Below are 22,023 nucleotides of genomic sequence, written 5' to 3'. Positions count from 1 at the left end.
TTTTATAAGAAAAAGTTGGGAAGGACAAAATATGGAAAAGTATTGTACAGTGGTCATGCCAATGAGCAAGTCAGAGCATCAAACATGTAACAGTAAGTGTCAACCCAGCTTTAGATACCTACATAGATGGTAGATGTCTAACTATTTTTAAAGTCAAAAACTAATTTTCTAATTAAACCAAACTAACATAAAAGACTTATCCACTAATGAAATAAACAACTGCAAAGATGTTAAATGTTAGCAAAGACAACACAAAGCATACTACATATTAACATCACCAATATTAATTGCCAACACTGTATTTTTAATAATCAATTATTCACAGTACAAAAGAACATCAAACATCAATAGTATTTATCAACATGAACCATCCCCCCCCCCTATTATTATACACTCATAATAAATAAACACATTTGAAAGGGGGGGGAAGGTTACAAACGTTTTTGTCTCAACAAACGATAATTCTAATTCAGTGGCTCTCAAGTGTTTGACACCTATAGCTTATATTGACTTAGTTTTATCACATACTAGTACTTATGGTAATAATGCACAAGTCAGATAAACACAGGTGAACATCAATATGGCTCGGCATGACACCTTTTAAGAAATCGGTGGCATCCCAATGAACCAAGACATACACATTGAGAACCACTGGTCTAATTACTTGACATTGATCTCTCGATAAGAGACGTGATAACAATTAGGGTATTATTTATGTGGGTATAACATAGCATTATAATAAAACATCAGTTTTACATTAAAGGTTTGAACTATTGAAATTTTTGAAGGCAATCAGTGTCAGTCAAAAAATATTAAAAACAAGATAAAAGGGAATATTCTTATTCTGTGGTCAGTGTAAGTGGGGCTATCTGCTGTTGTAATATAAAGATAGCGACTTGAATGCTTTGGCAACTGAAAATTTTAACAATGAAGAGGCGGCCCTTGCAATACGCAAGTCATTTTCAGAAAACTGACTTACACTGATTGGCTTCTGCACTCTTCATTTAATATTAAATTTTTAGTGAAAAGCAATTAAAAAGACACAAATATATACTGAGTATTCAGATTATTTGTACACAAGAATTTGTATAATATGATAACTCAGGTATAATCAAAGCTTGACAAATCCCAAGTCCTCATGACGTTTGAAATTTTCTAAGAATTACAAAGTAAATAGTCTGAAAGCAAAACAAAATTTTTGGAATTTTTGTCAGCAGGGAAAGAAGCCACAAAATAAAAGAAAGTTTTTTTTTTTTTTTTTAAAAAGAGAACTTTTTCATATATTTTTCTTGGTAAAAATTATTCCTAGCTCCTAAGAAATTTGGTGGTGCCTAAATTTTTATTTTCTCAAATTTGTCATGCCCTGGCTATGATACCGTAGAACTAGGTTTATTCAAACTTGGTTAATTCAAATTTTGTATAATTCAAACTTTTACAAACTCCCCTTGAGTTTTCTAATTTAATGTTAAAATTTCTTGTTTAATTCAATCTTTTTTTAAGTTTTTTGGATAATTTGAAGTTGGAGGGGAAAAGTCATGATTTTTATATGAGAAAATTTTGTTTGGAAAAATTCTACAAGCCAGACTGCTTTTCTTGATCGAGTTGTTAAACAATAATTTTTAAAGACTAATAAAAGTTCGACAATTCTGATTTTTTTTTTTTTTTTTTTACTAACTTAACGCAAATTTTAACATTATTCAGCTGGAGTGCATAGAGACTGTGTGTACCACTTAATACTGATTTTATGCTTTTCAACATATATCAAGGTGTAACATTCAACATCTAAATCTTTATGTCATCATTAAAGGTATAGAAACATAAAGTATCAGGAAGTGCAAATTGTAATGCATATTTTCTTGATAGCATAAGAATGATAAGGAAAATTTGGGAAAAAGTTTCATAACGAATGATCATGAACTGTTTCCGTAAATCAGACTTCGAACATGGTCAAGAAATACTGCAATGATACTGATTCCAGAACAGTGGAATAATGTAGCAGCTCAGATCAATTATAATTATAAACAATTAAAATTTGAGGGTCATTTTTTTGACCATGGTCACCAAGTGTGTCATTTTTCCAATGACACACTTTGGACTTCAAATTAACCAAGCTTGAGTGTAATAATAAATTTTGACTAAATATATACTATTCGAACCACCATTAAAACAAATAAAAATAGACAAGTTCCTAACATACTTAAATAAAATAAATAAAATGAGTTATTTCCAGCAGCTTATTTTTTCCTTCATGCAAGCAGGAAAAAAAAATCATTTTTTTTCTACAATAATGTGACAAACAACCCCTTTCATTCCTTAAGATTTCATTATTGATGGATAAAATTTTCGCATGTGGACTATGCTGCTTGCAGATATTTTTTATCTCAAAATAACAAAATTTGGGGAAGCCAAGTAAGTTTTGAACTCTGATTTATGTAAAAAGCATCAATATTAGTATCAATATAATGAATATTTAAAAAGTAAATATGATAAAACAATGACACTGCTCGAGATCTATATATATCAAATTATACTTTTTTTTTTCAATTCATTTGTCATCATTCACTGATACGACTGATTATACAATTTTGTTTTCTATCAAAATGCATCAAAATATGATTTCGTTGTAAAAAACTTGTAATTTTTTCACAATTTGCAAAATGATTGATGATATTCATGAAAAGTGAGACCTGTTCAAAGCTCTTGAAGTCTTCCTCGTCATAATTTGATTAAGAAAACAGAAAGAACAAAGTCATTTTTAATGACATCAAGGTTAACCAATGTTTCAAAAAAAAATTTACTGGGAAAAAAAGGCATTCTATAACCTAATCTGGTATAAATGATATAAATTTAATCAATGACAGAATAAGTGTAATCCAAAGAATCAATTATTTTAGTTGCTTGTTGATTATTTGAGCATTCATGATGATTCACCTAAATATATGAGTATATGTGAGTAATACATGATAATATATTCATTCTTATTGATCTCATAATATACTTTTCAAATTCATTAATAAATAAATAAATATATATATATATATAAAAGACTTGCTAATAAAAAAAAACCGGCTTTTCAAAAGTCTTGACCAACACAAATTTTCTATGAATACCTCGACTTATGAGTATTGAAGAAAAGTATTTGATAAAAATGCTTCAACCTATATAGAGCAAAAATTCCACTCTGTGAGCTTGGAAAAATGTACAAGAAAAATCTCATTTAACAAACAAAAGCTTGAGTGCTTTGAGCTACAACAAGTCAACAGCAATTGGATTCATAACTCGATTGGGTTCATAAGGTTTTTGTAGCTGTTGCCAATTGGAAGAGAAATTTTAATTTTAAAAAAAGGTGTTCATTGAGGTAAAGAAATGTGAACTCATAGTGAAGACAGCCTTAAAAGAGGGGTGGTCATTAAGAGGGGTTTTACTATACTATGTGCTGTACCTATATGAGTATTCATATTTTAAGGATCATATTTAAAAACTTGCTTAAAAATAAAATAAATTTTCAGGAATGGATTACTCATAACTTGAGGTACCATTGTATAACAAATCATTGTTTTAATGCCCTATAAGAAAGGGGTTCTCAAACTTTTCCAACCTGCAGTGCCCCTTTACCTAATCAATGCGTATCCGTGGTTCCCCAGAGCACACAGTTTAACAATCTCTTCGAAAAACCTTTGTTAGTGTCTCCGCTCCACGGTGCTCCTAACAAAGGTTGGCTGTGTACCAGGGCTCACAATTTGAGAACCCATCCTAAGTATTTGGTGGAAAAAAAAACCCAATTATTTATAACTGGCAAACAAAATTGTTGATGTATCTTTTTTAAATTTTCATTTTGCATACTTTCAAATGATGATTTTGTCTGATTTCTAGACACTACTCACAACATTTAAACAAGTTTTCTATACCAGAGTCAAATTTTAAAGCCAAATTCCTATAACAAATACAGTACTCTTTATAACCTGGTGGTGCAGTAGTCCAGCCTGCCAGCAATGGTGATGTTTTAATACAAGTTCCTTTTCAAGCATGGAAGAGGAAAATTGTTTGTGCATATAGGTTTATAATATTTGAATAGGTTATTTTTTCAACTACCTTCCAGTAATCCTGGTGCAGTGATAAGATGCTCGTCCACCACCATAAAGGTTACCATTAGGTCCACAGGTTTGATCCCGAGCATTGGTAACGAGAATTTCTTTACCTGTGTTCAACCTGAGGCAACTGTCAGATAGAGCATTATCAACATGCTCTCGTGATAATCCCTTCTGTGCTCAAGACGAGAATAGAAGTATAATATGACTTCCTTTGGAAAAAGATTTCCGATCCAACTCGATCAATAGTAAACTGCTGTATGGTGATGTCATTGGAGTTGGTGTTAGTAAAAAAAAGAAATCAATCCAGCACAACCTTGGTCAGACATGTGTCCGATTAGTGAGTCTACTGTACTTGTAGTAACAAATGATACACCTACCAGCATTCCAAATTCAAAAAGTAGATGGCAGCAGCATGTAACTGAATCCTACTACTGAGCAAATAAATTAATTTTGATTATGCTTATCGTCAATTCTCAACCTTTGACTCGTGGAACCTTTACAGTATATAAATTCAATGGCAGAGCCCTGTAGTTGTCTTTTTTCATTTATTTATCGCATTCACTGATTCATTTTATTTTCTTTAAGTGGCTGTTGAGCTCTGGGAATGCATCACAGAGCTCTAACAGAAATTGATTATAACATATAAAGGTATTTTCTTCCAATATTTTGCATCAAAAATAAATTTTGATTGGTGGGGGGGGGGGTTAGGTATAGGCAGATCATGCACCCATACATCTCTGATCTGAATATGTGTTAGGAGGTGGGGGCAGAGCTAGTGAAATTTTGCTGATGGGGGGGGGGGGGGGCAAAAATGGCTAAAACTCTGCTGACATGATACTTGAATGGCCCCCACGTATGTATGCACTCAGGTGGTTAGGTACACACATTCCAGACTCAGCCACAAAGCTGGCATGGAAGAGATCTTGCAATGGGATAAGTCCGGTGGCAGAGTTCTGGCGTTCATTCATTCATGTTTCCCAGCTGTGATACACAGAACTATTTTCATTTACTAACATTATATGAATGAAACATTTTGTGATGTGAAATTGTAAAAAATTCCATTTTTATGATATACAAATTATTAAGAAAAAGCAACACATTTTGGATTTTATAGGACTGTGATACCGATATTGATTTTCTGTAGCTACAGGGGGGTCTGCTGTGCATTGAACTTCACTACAAAAGGTCTGCGACATCAAAAGGTTGGGGGGAAACACTAAACTATATGATTATGATAGATTTGAAAAATATATATATACATTCATATTTTTATGTCTATACTACCTACTCATTGCAGTTCAGTTACAGTAGACTCTTGATAATCTGGCACATATCAGACCAGAGTATGCTGCATTACCGAAATCACCGGATTACTGGAAGTTAATTGAGAAAGCCCATTTAAATAATATAAACTTTCACGCAGAGACATCTTTTCCTCTTTAATGCTTGAAGATAACCCCACCTAAAAATGCTGGATTACTGGACAGGCCGGACTAGAGCACAGCCGGATTATCAAGAATCTACTATATAAGCAAAAAACTATTCATATATGTTGAAAATCTCATAAAAGAATTCAGTGAAAAAAACTAATAAGAATTTGGATGTCTTTTTCAATAATATTAAAGTTCAAATAATTAATATAATTTCTGTTATACTCTTAGAGTCTAACCAGCAGGTAAAAAGTTCTTAAATAATAATTTATAAACCATGAATCTTTAAGACATCACAAAATTATATTCCCCCCCAAAAATTACTTCGTTAAGTTACTGCTCTCCACAAAGTCTTCATCACACTACATAACTAAAAAAATTTCATAGTTTCTCCTCTTAATTGAACGCAGAAGCATTATGAAATTAATATGCATGACTCACACATATATGTAAAAAAACTGTGCTATACTCGTATATACATTCAAACAGTTTTCAGAATAGAACTTTGAATTATTGACAGTTTGAGTCATAGAAAATATATTACACACAAGATTACATCAAGATATAAAAAAATTGAGTTTGACTGTATTAAAAAAAACTGACCTCATATCTTTTACGTCAATTTAAAAATAATAATTTACATAGATTAAAGAAATATCAAACCACATCAACAAATAGCATGCATCAAGCACATGAAACCAACAGGTTAGAATAAAGCAACACCCATGAAAAATTCTTCACACCAATGACACATGCAACGGAATGAGAGAAAAAACAAAACTCCCTCAATGGCAAAAAAAAACAATGGAAAATATATTTATATCACAAAATCCACACCTCCAACTTAATGACAGACTAAAGATGCGTATTCACATGTGATTGAAGTGGCAACCATTTACAATATCATGCATTTTTTTTTCTTTTTTTTTTTTGCACTTTGTGCAATGATGAAATGTGCGATAGAAAAAAAAGGAATCAGCGGAACTCGTAAATCTGTATGCTGTGTTCTGGAACATGCATCAAAGTCAGAGATTGATACCTGAAAGAAAGACAAAAACAGACATGATAGTGACTAAAATTTTTCAGTTATAAAAAGAAAACCTGAGACAGAAACTGTATTTTGCCCCCAGGAAAAAACCACCATATTTTCCTTTGTATAATTTGTGTATTGTACATTAAAAGAATATTGGAATTTGTTAATGGGGATTATACATCACTGCATTATATCTGATGATTTTTCCCCGTGAGGTTGAAACAAATATTTTCACAATTATTTTTGAAAAATAATTTTTTAAGCACGTAGATGTGAATAAAAAAAATCAGCATATTTTATAAAAAATGGGGGACAAACAACCGCTTCTATTCCTTAAGATTTCATTATTAATGAATGGAATTTTCTCATCTGGATTGTATGCCTCTGCAGACTATGCTAGGATACTCTTTCTCAAAATAGCAAAATTTGCATCTGTGAATGATATGTAAGAAAATGCAGTAAGTATGCTTTGTTATTGAATTTGAAAACTTCAGTCCTATGTACATAGTATCACAACTATCAATCAGAAATTAGTTTGGTAACTATATTTGGCAGCAAAAAATTCTAATTGATTAGTTGATGAATAAAATTTAGTTGATTGTTTCACCTTGTAAAGGTGTAACACTTTTGTGTACTACACGAAAAATAGCTTAACTGTAACTTTATTAACATTTTTGGAGGGTAGATATACACCCATGTTATTTACAAATATGTAGCAAAACATCCAAATTATTAATCCTTTACGAAAAACCAGAAACTGATGAGGAATTTGAAAATATACTGAAGTTGATTTTGAGTGAAATATAAAAATTGTACCAGTTTACAATTTTGTCAAAAAATATTGTTGTAGAGGGATTTATCTTGGTATCGAGAGAAGTTTACATTAGGATATTGGCAATTCCAAACAAGATTTTGCAAAATATCATTGTATCATTAAACATTGTTGTGGTAAGATTTCACTGTAAAATGCAAAGACACATCAAGTGGTATCTCACCTACAGAAAATTAAGTTTTTTGTTTTTGTGACAAACAATACGCAGCCCCAAAATATCAGATTCTTTCACGGAAAACCATTGTTCTTATTAACCTATCATCTCAAATCAAATTGCACAACAAATAACATCCGATTTTTTTTTCAAGGATTAAATATGAAACAAATGATGGGTTTACCATTCAGAACTTCGATGATAATAATATCCTTCAATTGTTGCTGTTGACTTTTGAAAACAAATATAGTAAAACCCAGCAAAGGATGCCCCACTGATGTCCTTTATCGTGTGATCTGGAACTAAGAAATGCTCCTGGAAGAATGAAATAAAATGTAAATACAATAAAGGTTGGAAAAAAGAAGGAATATAAAATAAGGAAAGCAAACAGTAATAAATAATATGCATACAGCAAAAATCCTCCTATATAACGATAATTAAAAAATCAAAGACATTAATTTATAGAGGGAATATTATCCCATGTATAATGATAAATCCTTCATAACCATATGTTTCCCGATCGCCTGAGTATCATTATATACAAGTTTCACTATAATAAATAAAGTTCAGGCTCTGAATAGGGGAAAGGAATTAAAATAATATGAAGGGAAAATGAGAAACCTATGTAGTGGAATAATATCTTTGGTTGGTCCAGAAATTTGCTTTTGGAGTTACAGAAAATTTGAGCTGTAGAACTTTAATCTCCAAATAATATATTAACCCCTTTACTTACAGGCTTTTGACAATAAATATGGACAATGTGCAATTGAACCAGCACAGATAAATCTCAAAAACTTGTTATTGTTAACACATGAGGAAATGTAGGGAAAAAAGATGATCACATTTTCTATTTTTTCTCCCTCTCCCAGGCACATTGTCCCTATGTGTAACACTATATATTTTTAAATTGTCAAACCATAAGTAAAAGATGCTGAGGTAAAGGAAAATTTAAAAAAATCCTTTTACAGGGTTACCAACGAAGAGTCCTGAAAGAAAGGAGATCACCAGAGTATTTCTTCTATTTACACAGGGCTGAGATATCTCGTCCTTGTACATTGAGAGGTTTAAGGAGAAGATTTAAATTACTTTAAGGCAACAAAACTTTCAGTTATGGAAGTCAGACTGTGTACTAGAACCTTTTTAATACGAAACCGAAGAGACAAATATCCGATTCATGTTGTCCAATAACCTTTAAAATGATTTAGATTGACAGGATAAAATACACGTTTTATGTTACGCTCTTTCAAGTTAACACAGCTCAAAAACATTTAGAAATTTCTTTTCTTGACATATTTTTAAAAATACTTGTACAGCAATGTCTCGACTAACGAAGATAATTCATTCTGGAATAACATTCATTAGTTGAAACACAATTTCCCATAGGCTTTTATGGAAAATTATTTAATTCGTTCTAAGTATGGCTCAAAATTTGAAGATAAGTTTTATAAAACACCAAGAAACGCTGTAAAAAAGACAAAAACTGGCAAAGGCTGAATGAAACAGCTTCACGATTGGATAAAGGAAAATTTAAAGAAAAATGAGAGATACTAGAGAACTTTTTATTTTACAAGACGTACACAACCCAGGGTTGCCTCACAATTCAAAACTCAATTCGTCTAGATTGCCAGATAGATCAGGGCTTCACAAATCAGAAAAAAAAATTAGGCATCAGAAATACTTTTTTAAGAGCCAAAAAAATTTCCAGAAAAGATAAAAAATTTCATTTTTTTAACCTTCCCAGGACATAGTGACCCCCTTCCACACAAGTGCATATGCTGAATTCCATGTCATCAGACTCCAGTTCAGTAACCACACATAGGTCATTTCAGGTGCCAATAGCAATTTTTTAGTTGTCATGGGGCCCTGAAATCAGAATTTATCATGCTGTTTTATATGGTGAATACTGTCCCATAACTGAATGATTTCATGATTCAATATTGGTTTGGCAACAGATCAAAGTTGAATCACCAGGCAACACTACATTATGAATAGAGCCCAGAAGTTCAGGAAAAATGCCGAAAATGTTTTTTTTCTGTCTATTCTTGAACCTTTTTTTTGTAAAAATGTCTTTTTTAAATTTTTCCTGTCATAAATGCCTATTTTACCACTGTTTTCAGTTTCTCTACCATTTTTAGTGCCTAAACTTCTGGGTTGTAATAAATATCTATTACAAATGTTATGAACAGGGGCCTCAGTAAAATATGTTCAGCTCATTTTTTCTACACAAGCATCAATTCATAAACTGTTAAAAACAAAATCTGAAATAATCTACAAGCACACCAACAAAGATAAATCTGAAACTTTGCACCATTGAACTTTATCATTGATCAGATTTCAACATTAAGATAAGGCATAGATTATCGACATGTTAATGCAGTTATACTGCCCGATAAATGATAAAAATCTGAATCGGGTGAAATAAGGACCAAAGATCATGGTGATAAGCCGAATAAGAAATAAATAGCAATTAATGAAAAAAATTTATCAAAATAATTACTCCCATAAAAGAAACCACACTCACTTTCCATCGCATGAAAACATAATCTGTGTTCTTCAGTTCATCATAATCAAAGCTATCAGAGTTGAAATTCTTTGCGTACTGGTAAAAAGAATGGAACTTATTCTGAAACAGACAAGGAAATCCGCTTTTAATCATCAGCCATAAACTCACATACACATTCGTAAAATTTATTTTTAGAGAAAAAAAATATACATAAAGCTAAAGCTAGTTAGGAAAAAACTTTATATACGGAAATGAAATCTTTTCTCTTTCATGTTTGACATAATCAATTCGCTGTTTTGATGGTTAAAACAAAATTAGTTTGGTATGAAATATTTTGTCATTTCTCAGGCTTCATCTTGACAAGGTTTGGCTGTATTTTACAAGCTTGTGAAATAATTTTTTTATATTCAACACTGCCAAAATATTTGAAATATCATTGTATTTTTTGATGAAACCACCACTTTCAGGTTAACCCTCACTGGGCACAATCAAAAACTATTTGTGACATGCCTGACAGACACATTATGTTCAACTGAGGGCAAAATTAAGTTAACATCATCCTCAGTCAAGTCATCACTCAGCTGATTAAATCTAGCACTTATCAGATAAATCTAATCATATTTTCTTAACGCCTTTTTCTTTTTGTGACATTTTTTTCCATGACTACAACGCTATAACTATTCTTGGTATCTATGCCCTGGCTTAACATGGCTCACAGTGCTATTTGCTGATTGATAACTTTCGTCACACCACCATTATTTTCAGATATCTCAGTGTCACTTGAATTCCACAGGTGGAAATGTGTGTGGAAAATTCACGACAACAATACACCACCAAAAAAGGCACCAGAAAGAAATTCACTGACAAGCACTTTATCGTCAGTGTGACAGGGAGTGAGCAAATGAGTAGATGAATAAGCAAGCAGTTCAGTGAGTGAGTGGGAAAGTTAGTGACTGTGCATGATAATAAATGAATAAGCAGATGAGTGAGTGAATGAGCAAGTAAATGAAAAAGTCAAAAACAAGTAATGAAAGAGTGAGTAAGCAGCAGGTGTACAAGTGAATGAGTCACTCATAGTTACTCTCAGTCACTCATATGGTCACTCACTCATTCATTAGCTCATCATTTTATTTGGTTAATCCCTCATGCATTTGCTAATTTGCTCAATAACTTGGTCACTCTATTGCTCACACATTCACTCACTTTCCCAATCACTCTGTCACTCAATCACAGGTAACAAACTGTTGTCTGTGATTTTTCTGTTTGTGAATTGCATGGTGGTGAATTCTTGGCAGGGAATTTTCCGTTAATCAGTAAAAGTGTACCTCTGTATTAGAAAAGCATGTGAAAATATCATAGAGCATTTTCACGCCCTTCGCCACAGAAGGAAGATGTCTTATCCATCCGAACTGTGCTCTGCAGCTGCTTGCTCCTGTGGACAGGGTCCAGCTCTAATTGCTACTACTTGTTGAACAAATTAGTGAGGTCTTCGGACAGGTATTCTCTCTGGGCATCCGTCTGAGAGACCTGCCGGAAAGAGGACCAAACTTGTTCTTTTAGAGGAAGTGAAAGCTCTGCTCATTGCGTTCTTCATGGTTGGATACGCATGTGTGAAAGAAATCAAAGGACCAATTGGTACTAAAAATTCATATTTTGGACAATTAAATTTTTAGAGATAATTTTTAATTAAGCTGAAATCTGTGAATAGCGATTTGATTATCAAAAAGTAAAAATGCGTAAAAAAAATGATTGTTTAAAAGAATTAATCTTACCCAATGTTTTTTGTCTACTTCTTCATCTGCATCCCATTTCCTCGTCAAGAATGGATATTTCTTACTTATGATCTCACCATCGAAGAAAGTTGTCAGAGTTGGATATTCTTCTGTTAATCCCTTGATTTTCAAGTAACCGCACAAGTACGAGTTCTCCTCATCAACATGCTATAAATATGAAAGATTAAAAAACATGTAATTATATTAACCTCATCGAAGGCTGTACTTAGAAATTAATTTCAGAAAGGGGACAATTGGCATTTTGAGGGGGACCAAAGTGATAGAATAGAATTAACATTTTATTCCCTGTATTACTACGTTCATTTATTCCGGAAGAATGAATATAGATAGAACCTGTTTATTTGGTGTTCCCTGTGCAATTATGAACTTTTCCCATTGTTCATACAGAGATGTAAATATGGATTGCAAGTCTTTTTTTTTGTCACACCCTCCGGTGCCTTCGTTGCTGCTAGTTGCAATTCTTCAGAACCTGAGAATCATTACCCCTTTAGCAAATTCTTTATTTGAGGGAAAAGGGAGTGGGCAAGATCATGGGAATAAGCTCCTTTTAGAAGTATCAAAATATGATGTTTTGACAGGTAAGCTGACACAAAGGAGAGACCCGTGGGTCCTTAAATGTCTGTATGATTCGGTGAGATGCAAGCAACTAGGTCTTTGGAAGGCCAAATCGTGGGTGCTCCATCACGACAATGCATCGACCAGCAGAAAGAAGGCAAGTTTGTTGCCCGAAACGTGCCGGTAAAAAGGTCTCAAACACAGACTAGCACAAAGAATTTAGTTGATGTTGATTTGATTTTTGGTGTTACCTTTCTGTATTTTGGGTTATTGTGTTGTGGCAGCAATAGCTCAGGTTGATAAGATACTCGCCTAATGTACCAAAGGATGTTTAGAGGTGTCACGACTCCAATACCCAATTCATTTTTGTCAGGAACTTTCCTGACACTGGAGTGCAACAGATACAGCAACACGACCACAAAAAAAGGCTGCTACCTAAGGGAGTCCCACACCGAAAGGTTAGAGCACCAACCTCTCGCAAGTATAAAAAAGATGCGGTTCAGAATCAGCAATAATTTGTAGGCATCTGTCTAATTGGCCCTCATGTTTAGAAAATGACTGTGGTGTGACAAAAATGATCAAATAATTATGTTTATTTTATGGGTATTTGAGTGTCCTGCAATTTCTATGACTTTGACACTTTGAAGATGTGGAAAATTCTCAATATATGGTATGCTGCTTCTTAGCAACTATTTTTTAATCACCACACCCATTTTGTCACTATTTCGAAGGTTACCGGCATAATGATAGGAATACGCAATAATAGAGAGATAGATGGCTTTTTCTCAGCCTAAGATATCAAGGAAACATTTATTTTCTGGATATTATGCTGAGGTGAACTCAGAAAAAAAAAGTCATCTTGTCTCCACCGGGACTCAAACCCAGACCATCTTGCATACCAGGCAAGCATGCTACCATCTACATCACTGGAGACCTGCCTTTCTTATTTCATGCACTGTGGCGTAAGGCATGGAAGTAGACACATTAGTAGCCTCTCTTAACTTCAGGAATTGGCCCCCAGGTGGGACGGTTTAGAGAGATAGATGGCTTTTTGATTGGCAGGTTTTTTCCACCACTAATAATTTACCTTGGTGCTTTGAAAATTTCTCCTTGGCAAATGGAATGTTTCTCAAACCAACTTCCTCTTCTTTAGTGCTATTTTTAATTATGTTTTGCCAGCAGCATCTTAGCTCTCTTGTGTTATTTTGCTCATTACTTCAATATGCATCCTCGGCTTGTAAATTTTTCCATTTTGACATGGGTGAATAATCTGCAATCTGATGAAATATGCTTCAGTTTTCAACAGAAGTCGGTCTAATACCAGCAGAAGAAAGCCTAGTTTCTTGCCCAAAGTGTACCGCTAAAATTATTTCAAACACCAATCCGTACAAAAAATTTAAAATGTGGGCTAGCATTGATTGATTTTTTTGGTATTACATTTCGGTATTTTGGGTAATTATGTTTATTTTGTGGGTATTTAAATGGTCAATTTTTTTTTTTGGCAGCCATATTCAACTTCTATGACTTCAGCACTTTGGAGATGTGGAAAATTCCCAATATATGGTATACCCTCCTGCTTAGCAACTATTTTTTATCGCCAAAGAACAATAAGAACACACAATATTGTTTAAAAAGTAGATCCATCCATCATTCAGAGAGGATGGATCCTGGTCCACCACCAGGAGGCCAGAACCTTGGTTCAATGGCAAATTGCCAATTTGTGGAAACCTTGCTTGTGGAATCTTAGCTATGCAAGGATTACAGATCGGAAGATAGGGAAAAAAATATCTATGCTTTATTGGCGCAAGGGAGGATAGCATTAGCGACATATCACTATTTTTGTGTAGTTGGGGACAAAGGCGGACATCTTCAGCAGTGAATTATGCCAAGACAGATATCTTGATTCCAAAGGTTAACATCTTCAGCTACAAATAGAGTGGAGGCAGGCATCTTTAACTATGACTGAAGCAAACACAAATATCTTCAACTGCAAATGATGCTGAAGTAGGCATCCTCAGGTACGAATGGAGTGGCGGCGGGCATCTCCAGCTGCGAATAGATATAGGTCTAGTACGTTTTTGTGTGGATGCATCAGATATACCCGTACTTTATAGGACACACGAATTTCCCCTATATGGCCCATGAGAGGGGCGACAGCCCCCCCCCCCCACCTTCCCCGGATCAACACTTGTCCCGGGGGTTAAAACAAAAATGTTTTACAGGTAGTAAATAGTGTGAAATCAAGTCTTGCACTAAAGAAAAAAAAATAGTCGCCAAACAGCAACATACAGGGCATTGGCTATCAACCGATTGTATGTAAACAAATTTAAATAAAAAAAATCTACATGTATATTACCTGTAACACCACTTCAACGTCATAGCAATTGCCTTTGCTTTTTTGATGACCCTGGAATTTGGAGCCATTATATAACAGTGACCTTGTTACTCCCGGTTGGCATGAATTGGCTGGAGGAGGAGGTACAATATCCGCCCTCACTGGCATCATAAAAAAAACCGCCAAATTCTTCCGACTTGAAATCAAAACAAACTATTTCCCTCGATCGCTCGAACTTCGAGAATTCCAATATTTTCAAGTTGCCAGTTACAGCTCTGGGATCATCAGATGAGGAGGTTCCTGATACAGTTGTGAATAGTCTAGCCATATGACCCGCGTTACTTATGTCCAGTGTTTCCAGCAAAACCTCCTTGAGTTTCTATCCTTCACTGAAATCGAAGATAAAAATTATTTATATGACGTACAGAAAAATTGTGACCATCAATGGAAACATTTATCACAATATTTATCATTATAAACGTTTTTCCGTAGAATTCATGGATTGAAATGAACAAAATACTGCAGCTATTGCTGCCATCTATCTAGGAATCTAAGAACTTCATTTATGAATCGCAAACTGGAAAATAGGATTTAGTGCTTCCATCTCACATGTAGAAAGCACACAAGAAACTGCCAATTAGTACCATTTCTGCACCATAGATGACAGCAAATTCAGTATGTGAGATATTGTTATGGTCAAAACCGTCCGTATATTCATATATCACCGAACATGGCGGTCCACATGGAGATTATAATTATTCTTTCCTCCATGGCCTCTCTTAAATTTCGAATTAATTTTAAATGCCACATAATGTTGCAGATAGTTAGACTATATTACCAAGAATATATCATTTGAAAATTTTTTGTATCTAATGCAATTTAGCGGGGGGGAAAAAACGATTTTCTCCAAGCACTATATCTATATATAAGAATGGATAATATTTTGGTTTCTTCTCTATTTGCATGAGTAGTTCATCTTTGGAATCGTATTATACTCAACTATAGATAGGCCAGTATACACAGCATCATGTGGCCCCCGCAAAGTGGTTCTGAGGTCAGGGCCTGACTTTGATATGGGACCCCCGGGAAAAGAAAAATTTTTTGGGACCCCTGCAATTAAGGTCTAATACGTTTCGTTGGTCAATGAATAAATGCTGTTCGCATTTTGGGGCCCAAAAAATCATGGGGTCCCATGGCCCCCACAAGGTTGGGGCTGGCAGGGCTGCAGCTTTGGTTTGGGCTCCGGGACAATTCTCATTGTTTTTTTGTTTTTTCACGCTATAAATTAACTCTTAAGAGGGGCCCGTGAAAAGTCTGGTCTGGGGCCCCACCAAAGGTCCCAGCCTAAGGGCCCCGCTCCAGGATGTGGGAGACCATGGGGCTCCCCACATTGGAAGAATTAATGAAGGAAAATTCAAGATAATAATGAAGGAAAATTCAAGATAATAATGAAGGAAAATTCAAGATAATAATGAAGGAAAATTCAAGATAATAATGAAGGAAAATTCAAGATAATAATGAAGGAAAATTCAAGATAATAATGAAGGAAAATTCAAGATAATAATGAAGGAAAATTCAAGATAATAATGAAGGAAAATTCAAGATAATAATGAAGGAAAATTCAAGATAATAATGAAGGAAAATTCAAGATAATAATGAAGGAAAATTCAAGATAATAATGAAGGAAAATTCAAGATAATAATGAAGGAAAATTCAAGATAATAATGAAGGAAAATTCAAGATAATAATGAAGGAAAATTCAAGATAATAATGGAGGACAATTCCAGAATTAATGGAGGACAATTCCAGAATTAATGGAGGAAAATTCAAGATAATAATAAAGGAAAATTCAAGATAATAATGAAGGAAAATTCAAGATAATAATGAAGGAAAATTCAAGATAATAATGAAGGATAATTCAAGATAATAATGAAGGAAAATTCAAGATAATAATGAAGGAAAATTCAAGATAATAATGAAGGAAAATTCCAGAATTAATGGAGGAAAATTCAAGATAATAATGAAGGAAAATTCAAGATAATAATGAAGGAAAATTCAAGATAATAATGAAGGAAAATTCAAGATAATAATGAAGGAAAATTCAAGATAATAATGAAGGAAAATTCAAGATAATAATGAAGGAAAATTCAAGATAATAATGAAGGATAATTCAAGATAATAATAAAGGAAAATTCAAGATAATAATGAAGGAAAATTCCAGAATTAATGGAGGAAAATTCCAGAATATTAATAAATAAAAATTCCAGAATATTAATAAATAAAAATTCCAGAATATTAATAAATAAAAATTCCAGAATATTAATAAATAAAAATTCCAGAATATTAATAAATAAAAATTCCAGAATATTAATAAATAAAAATTCCAGAATATTAATAAATAAAAATTCCACAGAATTAATGAATAAAAATTCCACAGAATTAATGAATAAAAATTTCAGAATTAATGAATAAAAATTTCAGAATAAAGGAAAATCCAGAATTAATGAAAGAAATTATTCGAGTATTTAATGGAAGAAATAATTTTAAATGATTTAATAGTTAATAAATAATCTTTTTTCACCTTTAGATGAGTTCTCTTTTTTTTTTATCTTTAAAACCCAATATTTAGAGACCGAACAGTACATTCCTATAGGCAAATTGCCAGGCGGGAACTTTGTTTTCACCGAGTCACGCCTCGCATTTGATGTCGCTGCCGCCGCGACGGTTGGATGCTCCCTCCAGTAATATAAGCTCGATGCAAGCCTGGAATCTCTGTCGTCTGCTTCTCTCCAGATTACTTGTTTTGGATGCCTCCTTGCGTCCTGAAAAATTACTGAACTGGCAGTTCAAACTTCCAGTTCTGTTTGTGAGCTTACCTTGCAGGGAACCGACTTCTTGTCTGTCGTCTGCTCATTAGAAGGTTCTTTGTTTTGGACGTCTCCTTATGCTCGAATAAAATAACCGAACTTTCAGTATAAACTTCCAGTTCTGTTTGTGAGCTTGGCTAGCAGGGAACGGAACAAACCGACTTGTTGTCTGTCTGCTGCTCATTAAGAGGTTCTTTGTTTTGGATGTCTCCTTATGCTCAAATAAAATAACCGAACTTTCAGTTTGAATTTCCAGCTCAGTTTATAAGCTTTGTTTATAAGGAACTGAGTGGAATAAAGAATATAGTTTTTTTACTTTTAACTTCCTCATCACCACATGAGTCACTTTTAAATTTGAGATTAGATGGCAGCACATTACTATAAAGTGGAGTGTGGAAAAATTCACTTCTTACGATCTTACCTGTCGTCTGCTTGTGTGGAGGTCCTTTGTTTTGGACAAAGGTCTCCTTGGGTCTTGAAAAAATTACTGAACTGGAAGTTTGATCTTTCAGGTCAGTTTATAAGCTTCATTTATAAGGAGCAAAGCTGAGTGAAGAATTTAGTTTTTTACACCTGAGCTTCGTCATCACCACACTTCTTATTTTGAAAAAAGATAGCAGCACCAACAATATTTTTAAAAATGAATATCTTAAAGTATTCTAGAATATTAAATTAATTTTAATTCGCTTAAAATTGTTGTGCCATTGTGAATTCGCGGCAAATGCTACAAGGCAAAAAGAACTGCTATTGGCGGACGGCGTGACGTTTCGAGTCACCCGGTATATACGGGACTCATTACTTCCTACAAGTAGATTCAATATCTACAGGACGTACTGGCCTAGTGGGAAGACTGGATGCATTTATCACTCACGTCCTGCAGCAGGGGTAGCTAGGCTGGGATCTTTGTTTGGGCCTTAAAGGCCAGATTTTTCACTGTTCCCTCGATAAAGAATTTATACTATGAAAAAAAAAAATTATAAGAAACAAAATCTATTGAAAGAGGTAATTTCAGCATTAATGAAGTGATAATTCCAAAATAATTGAAAGCGATAACTCCAGAATTATTGGGAGAGCATTTGAAAATAAATGAAAGATAATTCAATTAAGGAAAGCAATAACTCCAGCATTAATGAAAGATAATTTCAGATTTATGAAAGCGGTAAATCCAGAATTAAAGTATAAGAGATAATTCAAAAATTAATGAGAAAAAAATTCTAGAATTAATGAATGAAATAATTTCAGCATTGATGAAAGAAATAATTTCAACATTGATGAAAGAAATAATTTCAGCATTGATGAAAGAAATAATTTCAGCATTGATGAACCCCCTGATTCCAAAATTAATAACAGATAATTAAAAACAAAACTAATAACAGAATTAATGAGATATATTTTCAGAATCAATGAAAGAAATAATTTCAGCATTAATGAAAGTGATAATTCCAAAATCAATGAAAGAGATAATTCCAAAATCAATGAAAGAGATAATTCCAAAATCAATGAAAGAGATAATTCCAAAATCAATGAAAGAGATAATTCCAAAATCAATGAAAGAGATAATTGCAAAGCTAATGAAAGATAATTCCAGAATTAATGAGATATAATTTCAGAATTAATGATATATAATTTCAGAATTAATGATATATAATTTCAGAATTAATGATATATAATTTCAGAATTAATGATATATAATTTCAGAATTAATGATATATAATTTCAGAATTAATGATATATAATTTCAGAATTAATGAAAGAAATAATTCCAGCATTAATAACAGAAATAATTCCAGCATTAATAACAGAAATAATTTCAGCATTAATGAAAGAAATCATTTAAGCATTAAGGAAAGAAACAAATCCAGAATTAATGAAGGAAAATTCAAGAACTGAGGAAAGAAATTTTTCAGCATTAACAAAAGAAATTATTCTCCATTAATGAAAGAAATTATTCTCCATTAATGAAAGAAATTATTCCACATTAATGAAAGAAATTAGTCCCCATTAATGAAAGAAATGATTCCAGTATTAATGAATAATTTAATCTTTTTTTTTTTCATCTTTAGATGAGTTCCCAATCCTTTTGTTTAATCTTTAAAACGCAATATTTAGAGATCGAACTGTACATTTCTATGGACAAACGAGCTTTGTTTTCACCGAGTCACGTGATTTCCTTGCATTAGATGTAGCCGCCGTCGCGGCGGCTGGATGCTCCCTCCAGTAATATAAGCTCGATGAATGCTACTGATGTAAATCATGGAGGAAAGAATAAAAGTTACTCCATGGATGTAAATATGGTTGGTCTTCATTGTAGTTTCTCCGGAAAGCTGTACGGCTTTGACCCTTACAATTTTTTATAGTGCGTAAACTAAACATTTCTTTGACGAAGGATATTTACTACCATCTAATTTTCAAAGATTATACTAGATGTATGTTTTATTTATTTTTATGAATATCAGATGGCAGCAGTTGGTCCATAATCAGTTTGAACATTTTCAATGAATGATGATGTTTCTCAATCTGTTAATAGATGGCAGCATATTTGTTTCGAATGCTCAAAAAAAAGGGGAAATTTCGTTCGGACGGAGGGTGCTCAAAGAGTTGATGTGGTCCGAAATCGACCCTGAAAAATCCCGTGAGCTTGAGTGGTTTTTTTTTATAAGTTGTTTACAATAGCGTAGAAATTTTTGTGTTTTGTTTCTTCAACATTATATGAAATTCAGATGTTGCAAATGTTTACGTAAACAGATTTGAACACGTGGCTGTTTTAAAGTAGACAAGGTTGTTGTTTGAACCCTGAAAAGTTTTCAAATAAACATTTATCACTCTTTTAATACATACCTTTTAAATGTCTCTGATTAATTGCGAATAACTGTGACTTCATTTGATCTATTTTTAACTAATATCTACTCGGAACTAGCGTTGCCGATTACCATATCCATCCATGGCTTCCGGTGGTGGAGCAGCGGCTGCTGCTACTGTTGCACTGCTAACTAATTTGCGACCGAACCCTTTGAATACACCTATAGGGAAAAAAATAGGTATTCACAAAATTTATATTTGTTCACTTTTTTTTTTTTGTATAGTGTATATTTGTAGTGAGGTTTCTCACCGGTAAAAATACTCTTAACGATTGCACCATTACCTAGAAAGATCTGTGTGAAGTCAGTCCTGTAACTAGGCTACTACACCAAACACCAACTCTGGCCATATCGCTATAATGAAATTTATTGCCATTAATGAGATGGGTCGGAAATGTAGGTGCTGTCTATTGGTGGTTGGGGAAGGCCGGGCCACCTCCGGCTTTTGAAAATAATACATTGAGTACATGTTCTTTGTCCCCCCAGAAAAAGTTGAAATGACGTCCCTGAATATGGCATGCGTCATTTAGTAGTAGCTCAAGAATCTCTGGCTGTTAGTGGGTTGGAATGACCTATCTCAAAAGCCTTTGCGACGCCATAGGTTAAAAAACCCTTGACCTAGAAAGATCTGTAAAAGTTCCCCTTTTTATGCTTGTGTCAAACAGTGAACTTAATATAAGGTGCTCTTTCACAAAAGATGATACATAGGAATATTGATTGACCAACACTAGTTAGGTGGCTAGCATGCCACTGGAGGTATATTTACAGGGAGACTTGATAGACTATATCCCAGGAAAAAAAATTTGAAGGATGAGTGCTCAAGAAAATTAGCAGAATGGGAGAAAGGCGAGACCATGGAGTGACCATAAATCAGCATCTGCCTAGAAACTAAAGGGACCAAATGAGTTACCTGAGTACAGGGCTGCAACTAGAAATAAAAATTTACATAGTTATTGGGGCAGGTACATATTTTTACACCCCTCTCCCCGTAATTTTGAAAGCATAAATAGTTATCTTGGCTCCCTTTCTTGTACAGTACTCAGGGCATAAGACCCCCCCCCCCCCGCCCTTCCTTAGTTGTAACCCTGTCTAGAGACTAAGGAACAAGGTCAGTGAGTAATAAAAAGAGTTACCTAGAGAGTGTGCAAGCATATGTGTGACATAGAGAGAAAGTGAAGTACAAGGTTACTGAACTACCAAACGAGTGATCTAGAGAGCGAGGAATTAAAAGCGTGATCTCTAGTGAGTGTGTAGACATTGGAGAATTCCTAGACTCTAACTTAGTAATTACATACTAAAAATTTTAGGCTCCATAACACCTACTTCACCACCCACCAACTCTGGCCTATACCCTATATTGCAATTAACTGAAATTTATGAGTTGGGTTGGAAATGAAGGCTCCATCTATCAGTGGCCGCCTCAAAGCTCGTTAGGAAAATACCTGACCTATATTTTTTACCCAGCTCAAACCTCGGACCTGACAGCTACCCTTCACCGCAGTACATGAAGCACCTTACCACCACGTTACTTGGACGCCACCATAACAACCTGGCATCTACGATTCTCAAAGC

At 33.7% G+C, this 22,023-nt stretch overlaps 2 protein-coding genes across 3 annotated transcripts in view; one reads left to right on the top strand and one right to left on the bottom strand.

The window, feature by feature from the left end:
- Window positions 1-283: 283 nt before the first annotated feature.
- LOC149078176 (glucose-induced degradation protein 4 homolog) lies at window positions 284-15,001 on the bottom strand. The gene is made up of 5 exons (XM_089241772.1): window positions 14,748-15,001; window positions 11,816-11,983; window positions 10,062-10,163; window positions 7,725-7,855; window positions 284-6,560 (listed from the first exon to the last, which is right to left on the bottom strand). Exons 1-5 carry the CDS (start codon window positions 14,895-14,897, stop codon window positions 6,497-6,499), a joined length of 615 nt encoding a protein of 204 aa, XP_089097898.1. The 5' UTR covers window positions 14,898-15,001; the 3' UTR covers window positions 284-6,496.
- A 5,134-nt stretch (window positions 15,002-20,135) lies between these two features.
- The window catches only part of LOC149078175 (TOM1-like protein 2), a 27,958-nt gene continuing 26,070 nt past the window's right edge, over window positions 20,136-22,023 (top strand). The window contains exons 1-2 of one of the 2 annotated variants that reach the window (XM_089241770.1): window positions 20,136-20,225; window positions 20,511-20,631. In XM_089241770.1, coding sequence (XP_089097896.1) covers window positions 20,535-20,631 — 97 coding nt within the window. In that variant the 5' untranslated portion in view covers window positions 20,136-20,225; window positions 20,511-20,534. Of the gene's footprint in view, window positions 20,372-20,510; window positions 20,632-22,023 lie in introns of both variants that reach the window. The other variant, XM_089241769.1, reaches the window with a different exon arrangement.

The sequence above is a fragment of the Pholcus phalangioides genome, unplaced genomic scaffold, assembly GCF_987345545.1.
Source record: "Pholcus phalangioides strain wild (caught in Gottingen) unplaced genomic scaffold, Ppha-v1.0 ptg000014l_1, whole genome shotgun sequence".
NCBI lineage: Eukaryota > Metazoa > Arthropoda > Arachnida > Araneae > Pholcidae > Pholcus > Pholcus phalangioides.
This window is presented reverse-complemented; position numbering and strand designations above follow the sequence as displayed.